Source organism: Stenella coeruleoalba (assembly GCF_951394435.1).
Source record: "Stenella coeruleoalba genome assembly, chromosome: 8".
In the NCBI taxonomy this organism is placed as follows: domain Eukaryota; kingdom Metazoa; phylum Chordata; class Mammalia; order Artiodactyla; family Delphinidae; genus Stenella; species Stenella coeruleoalba.
In genome coordinates, this window is record NC_137154.1 from 41,321,747 (window position 1) to 41,332,266 (window position 10,520).

The 10,520-nt window shown below is 37.2% G+C and overlaps 1 protein-coding gene across 5 annotated transcripts in view; it reads left to right on the plus strand.

The window, feature by feature from the left end:
- The window catches only part of RRAS2 (RAS related 2), a 72,025-nt gene that overhangs the window by 58,115 nt on the left and 3,390 nt on the right, over positions 1-10,520 (plus strand). For all 5 annotated transcript variants that reach the window (XM_079928896.1, XM_079928897.1, XM_079928894.1 and 2 more), the window contains exon 5: positions 9,083-9,201. In XM_079928896.1, the coding sequence (XP_079785022.1) occupies positions 9,083-9,201 (119 nt within the window). The remainder of the gene's footprint in view (positions 1-9,082; positions 9,202-10,520) is intronic.

Sequence of the window (10,520 nt, forward strand, 5' to 3'; positions counted from 1 at the left end):
TTTACTGCTCTTCTCAGTCCTTTCTAGTACTAGAAACACTTTTAGATGTCGTTGGATCTGGGGAATAATGGCAAAGTAACTCTGCAGGGAGCAAGCAGTTCCTGCCCTATCTAATGCTAGATAGATATGTTTCCTGCTGTGATTTTTTTCAAACTTTTTTACGGTGCTAACTCCAGTAAAGGAATAAGTGGTAGGCCTGGGATGAGGTGGGAGCCTTCTATAGTTTAGGCAAGATTAGGGAGAACAGAGGAAAGGGAGTATGTCCATCAGAACTAAACAAGCCTTGCTATGATTAGCTTGGGGGCAAGGGGTCTGTATGAGTTACTTTTAAGTCATTTATATATTGAAGATTGCCAGTATTTGGAGTGTGGTTTCCATCTGTCTGCAGATATTAACATATTGTGGCACTTTGGCTTTGTTTTTACCATAGATTTATAAATTTTTCTTCTAAGTTTTTTCTTTTTATAAAAGTAATAGATTTCAGAGTAAAGTAAGAACAAGGTGGTAAAAGAAGCAATATAGGGGATGATAAGTGTAATATTTCCATCACCTTAAAGATAGGCAATTAGCTTGGGGTAAGTTCTTAATTTCTCTGCTTTAAAACATATACATAGACATTAAGTACTATGTACATGCTGAAAAGTTGAAATGTATATATATCCAAGGGAGAAAAGCAAATGGCGGAAAACTGACTGCTTACTTTTCTGCTCCTTCCTATAGATTCTCCTCTCTGAAGGATAGGCACAAAGAAACATTTTATTCCTCCCATGCTTTGTCTTCTCTTTTCTAGGTTCCTTCACCCTGCACTCAGGCGTAAAGGTCATCATCATTACTCTTATGTGAGAGCCTTTAGTACTGACTGGAAATCCTACTACATTTCTCTAGTCTATTCATTTCCCACTTGTTTGGATGATTATTACTTACTTTCTATTTTTAAATTAATAACACTTTCTTCCCCTTCCTCATCCTCAGCAGATTGATGATGAGTGGTATTTTCCTAGTTCACTGAGATATTTTTACATGTTCCCACTTCCACATGCACTAACCTAAGGGCACGTATGTCCCATTAATTCTGCTTCTTCCCACTTGCATGGATAAACTTCACCTCCCTGACCAGCCTCTCTGATAGGCACTGAAGCCCATCTGTTGCTCCTCGTGGGCATCACCCCAGCAATTGTTCCATCCAGGTGTTCCATTTCTCTCCTGCATGATTATTCCCATCAGCTTGCGACATGCTACAATGCTCTCACCTTTAAAACAAAAAGTAATAACCACGGCAAAAGATAATCTCACATTCCTCCCTGAGAACCTTTTTTGCTGCTCCTCCTAGTAAGCAGAACTCCTTAGAAGCGTTATCTACACTCTACTTCCTTTCCTTTCTTTTTCTTGTTTGCACTGACTGCAGGCGTAGCACCTGGTCAAGGTCACCACTTGCACAGATGTAACATTTGACACAGTTGCCCACACTTTCCTTTTGGAAACACTTTGTTTACTTAGCTCTGGAACTCCATTCCCTATGCATCCTCCCCCCTCCCCTCTCCTTTTGTTGGTACTTCCTTGTCTTTCTCAGGTGTCTTAGGGCTCAGGCACACTCTCTTCTGTGTACATTCTGTGTCCTGGATGTACAAAGACAAACATGCCTTACCCCTCCAAGCCTTGAGGGCCATATTTGGTGCAGTTGAAATTGAGATGCTGTACTAAAGGTTTTTACCTTTTAGAAGTCTCTTCAGAATTAAAGATGATGTTCTGTAATGCCTTGGCACCCTTACTTGCTCTACCAACTGATCCTGGACAGGCCACAGGCACCTCATAATAACTTCTTTTACTTGTTTGGAAATGCTGACTTTTTGGTCATCTCTTTAGGTCAGTGACCAGTCTGGCTTGCTCTTAGTTGCTGATCAGCTTGTTCTTTTCTGCCTTTGTCTTAGGCTCTACCCTTTGGACTTTCTCTAGCTTCTAGCCCGTTTTCTCTTACATAGCAAATGCCAGTTCCCCATGTTCTTTGAATTTGTGGGTCAGCCCTGGGCATTCCTACTACTGCTCCTGAGATTCTGAACACATCAGGGACGGGAGATCAGCCAGAAGAGACTGCCTATTTCCTTTTGACTTCTGTATCTATGTGGACTTGCTTCTTCCACCCACCTAATCATCCAGTTTTTTTATAGAACATTTTCTAGGCACTTATGACAGAGCAGTAGAAAAAACAAGGTCACCGAAATAAAGAGAGATCTGTAGAATTTGAATGGCAGTGTTACCACATACCTGGGCCCTTAGAGATACATTGATCATTTTGTTTATTCTGTCAGAGGTATAGGAAGAAAATATGGGTAAATGATTTACTTGCCCTTGCTAAAATGTAAACGTAGGTAAATATGACAACATATTGATTCTGAAATTTCATACAGCAGCTGTGTGTGGGCTTGGACTGTGGACTTCATGATAGCTCTGATTTCAAGTTCCTTGTCCTTGACTCAGCCTCGTCTAGAAGTCAATGGTTTTTTGCCTTTTTTAAAAAATTTGTTTTTGCTTTTCCCCCTTTTACCTCTCCTGGCTTGCCTCAGTTTCTCCCTTTCCTGTCCCCCTTGTTAGGTACTTAATTTCTACTGGCCACCATTAATTCGAGAAAGGAGCCCATTACACTTATAACAATAGATTACTTAAGTGTATTAATCCCCACTCCTCTTATCTGTCAGTACCTCGACCACAATGTGCCCTGCAGCCTCCCAGGAAAAAGAAGCCCCTCCCCCCAACAATAGAGTAAGGGTCTTCTCTGGCCTCACCTGTTTGTGCCTTGTCTGCAACTGATTCACTTTGTTACAAAGCAGAAACTAACACTCCATTGTAAAGCAATTATACTCCAATAAAGATGTAAAAAAAAAAAAAAAAAAGAAAAGATTTGTAAGCACCATGATGGCTTCTCAGTTTTGACCACTTAGTTTTGTTCATGTTTTGTCCTTAGCACAGAGAACAAAGGTATGCACTCAGTATACAGTTGCTGAATGAATGAATCAAGGCATCAGTGAATCAAGATGTGGTATTAATATGTTGACTCTTTCTACATAATAGATATTTTTGAAAAACAAAACAAGTTTTGCTTCTGTAAACTTAGGTTATTCATTAACTCAACACATCCCTAAGTGACTATTGCAGATGTTGTACTCTATTCTTATTAAACTTAGTTTGTTTAATAAAGCTGCCCTCATCATTCCCATTTTGCTCTTCTCTATTTAGAAATAGGTAGTATTAGATAAACCCATGTTATTGTGGATTTTCACAGATATTCATTTGTGCCTTAGAACTGAGTCCCACTGGAGGTTCCAAAATGTAAATCTGAATTTCTTGCATCAGGTTCACCTTTGTTGTTGAAAACAAAACATTTCTGGTAGCACTCAGACCTACTAAACCAGAATATCCAGGCTTAGGATTTGGTATCTTTGTAAAATTCTCTGGGTTGGGGAACCTCTGGGAAATCCTTGTTTGTGTAGCTTTCAATCTTTTGTTGATTTCTGGCTTCACAGTGTTTTGGCTTTGGTACATGTGGTGTTCTTTTTGTCATATTTTTTTCCTTTGGTGGTAGTGATGCTATCTTCGTTAAAAGTGCTACACCAGTAAGCTCATAAGCAGCTTTATGTGTGGTTAGAGATTTCTTGACCAGAAATGTGTGTATGAACTTTGCTGACCTCGATTCCTGGAAGACTGATGTAAGACCGTGCTTTAAAAATAAATAAATGAAGCACATAGACAGTCTTAGCCGTGGGATTGTTTTGTCATCTAGACCATTAATTCATTAATTTTTCTCAATTGTATAAAGATAGGTCATTTGCTGTTTCCCTCTGGCCAAATTGCATTATGTAGGTGGGATAGGGCAAGGTAGCTTTCTAAAGAATAATTGAGCAGAAATACAAGGAACAAAATTCTTAAGGATATATATTTCCCTCCCCCAATCAAATTATATTAATAAAGTAAATAATTGATTAAGACTGACATGTCACAAAAATTTATTTTTACTTTTCTTCTTTTATATCTCTTTCACTTCAAGATGTAATTTTACTTCAAGGAATTTTATGTCAACTTTTCTTCTTTTTTTTTTTTTTTATGTCAACTTTTCTTAGAAAGAATTGTCCTTTCTAAATTGGTGGCTCTGTAAAGATTTACTTTCCTACTTGGCTTCCTTACTTATTGTTAATTGCTTGCTTGATTTGATTGATTGATATTTCAAACCATAGGCCTTATGGTACCTGTGCTGTTTTGAAGAGAGGCAGGGTAGATTTTAAAGTTACATAAACTTGGGTATACTAATACTATGTAGAACCTGCCTGCCACTCTTTCAGAATACAACAGAGTATAAACTGTTATGAAGTAATTGTTAGATGTATATGCATTAATGTAATGGCCTAATGATATTGCATTGAAGGTGCTGAATTTTGAGAATATAAAATTAAATTAGGAGAACAAGCTACCTGAAAGGATTAGAGGGAATAATACCTTGAGCTAAAACAGGGCCCAGGAATATTCTAATCAGCCAGAGTGTCAAACCTGATAATCCCTGGGGTATTGAATAGTGCATTGAGAAGGGTTTTGTTCTAGTAGTGGGGCAAAATCAGCCTTAGATGTAATGCTGTTCTGGTACTGTACAATAGAAAGGATCAAACTTTCCGAATAATTGCATCCCAGAAGAAAGCTCAGGAATATTTATAGGAATACAAATTATCCAGAACTCAATAGATAAAAATCTAGTAGCCACGCATCCACTCAAAACTTACCCAGCATGTAAAGCAGCAGGAAAATATGACCCATAATAAGGAGAAAAGACAGTGAATAGAAACAGATCCAGAGATGACACAGATGATAGAGTTGGTGAGCAGAGAAATTAAAATGGTTATTATTACCATATACCATATGTTCAAGAAGCTAGAGAAAAGACTGAATATTGACTATGTTAAGTAGAGACATGGAAGATGTAAAAAGATCAAAATCAAACTTCTGGAAATTAAAACTACAATGTCTGAGATGAAAAATACACTGGATGGGATTAACAGCAGAAGTAACGGCTGAAAAATTTCTAAATTTGATGAAAACTTACAAAGCTCAACAAACCCTGAGCGCAAGAAATATGAAGTAAACTACAAGGCACATTATAATGAAATTGCTTAAAAGCAGTGATAACGAGAAAAAACTGAAAAGTAGCCAGAGGGGGAGAAACATTGCATACAGAGGATCAAAGATAAGGATGACAGCAATCACACTGTTTCTCACAGGAGACGATGCAAAGAAGATAGTGGCACAGCATCTTCCAGGTACTGAGAGAAAAAACTCATCTGATAATTTACTTAAAAAACAAAGGTGAGGGCCTCCCTGGTGGCGCAGTGGTTGAGAGTCCGCCTGCCGATGCAGGGGACACGGGTTCGTGCCCCGGTCTGGAAAGATCCCACATGCCGTGGAGCGGCTGGGCCCGTGAGCCATGGCCGCTGAGCTTGTGCGTCCGGAGCCTGTGCTCCGCAACGGGAGAGGCCACAACAGTGAGAGGCCTGCGTACCACAAAAAAAACAAAAACAAAGGTGAAGTAAAGACTTCTCCCAGATAAACAAAAAGTGAAAGAATTTATTACCAGCAGACCTACATTAAAAGAAATGCAAAAAAGAAGGAAAACCATACCGAATGGAAATCTGGATCTATACAAAGAAATGAAGAACACCTTTACCCATTTATGTGGGTAAATATAAATTACTTTTATTGTTATTTAAATCTCCTGAAAACATAATTGGATGTTTAAAGCAAAAATAATAACAATGTATTCTAAAGTAATAGGTAACAGTAATAAAAAGAGAAGGAGGGAGAAACATACTATTGTTATAAGGTTCTTAAACTATACATGGATTGACATAATATCATTTGAATTAGACAGTGATGAGTGAAACATGTATATTATAAACTGTAAAGCAATTATAAAAATAACATAATAGGTACATAGTTTATTAGCCAACAAAGAAGATCAAATGGAATCATAAAAACAATACAGTTAACCAAAAAGAAGGCAACTTTTGATAAGTAGAACAAAGAATAAATGGGATGGTTAGGAAACAAATTTCAAGATGACCCAACTATAGCAATAATCACATTAAACTTAAATAGTGTGAACACCTCAATTAAAAGGCAGACATTGTCAGATTGGATAAAAAGCAAGACCCTACAAGAAATCTACTTTCAACGTAAAGATACAAATAGGTGAAAAGTACAAAGGATGGGATAAGGTATACCATGCTAATACTAATGAAAGAAAAGTTGAAGTGGCAATATAAATATCAGACTAAGTAGATTTCGGAGCAAATATTATTACTAGGAATAAAGAGGATCATTTCACAATGATAAAGAGATTAATTCATCAAGAGAACTTAACAATCCTAAACATTCATGTAATGAATAACAGCTTCAAAATTCTTAAAGCAAAAATGGGAAGAACAGTTACAGTCAGAAGTTTCAGCACCTCTCTCAATAATTGAGCAAGTAGAAAGAAAATCAGTAAGGATATAGATGGTTTGAAGAACACTGTTGGGCAACTTATCCTAACTGACGTTTAGTAAAAACTCCACTGAACAACAGCAGAATATACATCTTTTGAAATGAGAATGGGTCATAGAACAAGTCTCAATACAGTTAAGGGGATTCTAGTCAGATGGTGTATGTTCTTTGACCACAGTGGAATTAAATTGGAAATAACAAAGATATCTAGGAGATCTCCAAATATGAGGAAATTAGATACTTTTAATTTACCCTCAGTACAAAGAAAACACAGGACATTACAAAGTATTATGAGCTGAATGATAACTAAAACAGCATATCAAAATTTGTGGGGTGCTATTAAAGAAGTACCTATAGACAAATTTATAGCATTAAATATTTGTATTAGGAAAGAAAAAAGGTTTCAATTCAGTGAGTAGCTTCTACCTTAAGAACTGTAAGGAAAAGAGCAAATTAAAACCATAGTAATCAGAAGTAAAATAATAAAGATAAGAATGGAAACCAATGAAATTGAAAATAGGAAAAACATAGAGAAGTAAAGAAAAACCAAAAAGGGAGAGATAACCATCATTTCAAATCTTAGTAGATATTTAAAAGATAATAAGGAAATACTATAAACAACTTTATGCCAATAAATTTAGCAGGTTAGATGAAATAGACCTATTCCTTGAAAGGCACAAACTCAAGAAAAAAATAGATAAGCTGAGAAGTACTATATGTATAAGATAAGTCCAATTTATTGTAAAAACCTTTCCTCAAAACTCCAGGCCCAGATGGATTCACTAAATTTTACTAAACTGATTTTGCTGAAACTATTCCAGAAAATTGAAGAGAGAATTCTTTCCAACTCATTATATGAAGCCAGTATTACTCTGATACCAAATCAGACAAAGATATAAGAAAACTACAGTTCAATATTTCTCATAAACATAGATGTAAAAATTTTTTTTGATGTAAAATTTTTTAATTAAAATTTTAGTAAATAGAATTCAATATATGAAAAGAACAATGCATTATCACTCAAGTGGAGTTAATTCCAGGAATGCCATGTTGATTTAACAGGCGAAAGTGAATCAGTATAATTTATCATATTAACAGACTTTAAAAAGGAAAAATCATATGATCTCAACAGATGCAGAAGAAAAAAATTTGACAAAATCCAGCATCGGTTCCTGATAAAAATTCTTTATAAATGGAATAGTGAGGAACTTTATTAACCTGATAAAGGGCATCTGTAATAAAACCCTACAACCAACAGCTTACTTAATGGTGAAAGACCAAATGCTTTCTCCCTAAGATCAGAAACAAGTCAGGAGTACCGCCTCACCACTGCTGTCTTGGAGCTTCCAGGCAGTGAGGTAAGGCCAGAAAATGAATGAAAAAACATCCACATCAGAAAGGAAGCAACAAAAAACTGTCTTTATTAGCAAATGACATGATTGCTTATATAGAAAAGCCTATGGAATTTACAAAAACAAAACAAAACAAACCTAGATAAGTGAGTTTAGCATAGTTCCAGGTTCTAAGATAAAGATACAAAAGTTATGATTCTGTTTTGCAGAGAAAAATGTATATCATTGAAAAAAGATGAGAAGAATGTGGTTCTGTATGGATGATAAGTTCCTAAATTTTCTTTTTTTTCCTTTTTGCCCATCTGTAATTTTCTAACCTTGTATAAGTGTTTACTTTCGTGGTAATGACAGCAGTGAGAGTCACTTTTTCAGAAATATGAATTTTCAGGCCCACTATATAAATATAAATGTAATATAGTTTAATAGTTGTAGGTAATTATCACTATTCCAACCCTCTACATTTAAAATATTTATAGGGCATCTACTATATAGGGCTAATATTCAATTAGCCTTTTCTTACTCTGGCCTACCATTTATATGTCATCAGCAATGCCACCCTTTCCTGCCTACCTTCCTTCATTTCTTCATGTAAGGAAGGCATTGTGAGGGCTTGTGGTTCTATTCATTATTTTTTTCCCACACATTTATTGAGAGTCTTCCAAGTACCAGGTACTGGGGAATGCAGACGTGAAGAAGACCCCATGGCTTCTTGAGGCCTGCCCCGCTCTCCAGCCTCATCTCTTGCCATTTTCTCTCTTAGCTTATTGTATTCCAGCCACTCTAGGCTTCTTTCAGTTTCTGGAACTTGGAGTGCCCTCATGCCTGCTGTTTCGATTGTCAGGGATACTTCTTCACCCTGACCCAACTCCATACACTTTACCTAAATATCACTTCCTCAGGGAAGCTTTCCCTGACCTGCTCAGCAGGGTTATACACTCCCATAGCACCTTGTACTTCCCAGAATTTATCACTGTTGTATTTAATACTTTTTGAGTAATCACTAGACTGACATCTTGCTTCTGTCATGTTCTGAGTTTTTCTGCGGGGGTGGGCTTCAGCACTATGAGTTAAGCTATTAAGTGTTTTGGTTCGTCTTAAGGCAAACCAGCTTGGTCTCTGGCTGGATTAACAGTGCAGTGTGTGGCCAAGCAGTAGATGGAGCAGATCTAATCGTTAATACTGTACCTCAAACACACCTCTTGAAATTTCAGGTAACGCAGGAAGAAGGACAGCAGTTAGCACGACAACTTAAGGTAACATACATGGAGGCATCAGCAAAGATTAGGATGAATGTAGATCAAGCTTTCCATGAACTTGTCCGGGTTATAAGGTAAGCAAAACACATCCCAGAAGTTTGTTTTAGTTTATTGAATTTGATGGGTAGTCACATTATGCTTTTTAAAAAAATTAAGAAAAAAAATTGCCATTAAATGTTTTTCGTAAGAAAGAGGAAATTGTATGTAGGAGTGATTCTTTTCTGGGAATCATTTTTGACATGGTATGTTAAAAATTTTAATTACGTACATAATTCTGGTTACTTCCTACATAAAAAGCCTAATTTTATTATATTGAAGTAGAGTACACATAGAGATTTTGAAAAGAATTGGTGCACCTTCCAAAGGTGGCAGTGTTGTGAAGATAGTGACGACAGCAGCTAACACTTGAGTGGTAGGTAGCCTCTGCCAGATCCTGTGCTGACTGCTTCCCGTGCATTACTACATTTAATCCCCACCACAGCCCAATAACGCCCCTACTCTCTGATGAGAAAACAGATACAGAGAGGTGAGATAATTTGAACATATTAAATGGCAGAGCTGGGACTTAAATCCAGGTCTCTGATTCCAAAGCCTGTGCTCTTAGCTTTGCTTCCTACCCACTCCTCCCAGGCCACGAGGAAGCCAGGCAGTAGGGATTCAGCAGTCCCACAGCATATGAAGTATGATATCCAGACTTCATAGAGGTTTTCTGTTCGCTGGCCTAGGAGGCCTCTGTGGTTCAGAAAGTATTACTGGGTTCCAAGAAGCTGGAGGCGGTGAGTGAGGTTGGCTGGAGTTGGTGTGTGTGAGAAAGAGTGAGTTGCTTTAGCAGGTGGGGTTTTGTGAGATTATTTTGGGTCTTGGTGGCTTGGCCTCTGTTTCATCCTCTGTTCTTAGTTCTGCTGGTTTCCCTGCTAGTTAATTTGACAGGTATATGGAGTTAGTTCCTGTTAGTTGTACGTCTAAGGTGAATTGACATTTTGAGCTATGGGCTTCTACTTGTACTTTTTCTTAGCCCGTTACTAGGGCATTCTCTTTGTGGGTTGGAAAAGAAGATTGCTTTTTTTTTTTTAGTAGTTTGTTAAAAATGCAAATTCGGTTATTTTTTAATGAATACAGAGTTTCAGTTTTGCAAGATGAAAAGATTTGGGAGGTGGATAGTAGTGCACAACATTGTAAATATACGTAAAGCACTGAACTGTACACTTAAAAATGGTTAAGATGGTAAATTTTATGTGTATTTTACCTGCCCCCCACCCCCACCCCGAAACCAATGCCTTTTTTTTTTTTGGCCATGTTGGGTCTTCATTGCTGCATGCGGGCTTTCTCTAGTTGCGGCGAGCGGGGGCTACTCTTCCTTGTGGTGGGCATGCTTCTCATTGCGGTGGCTTAT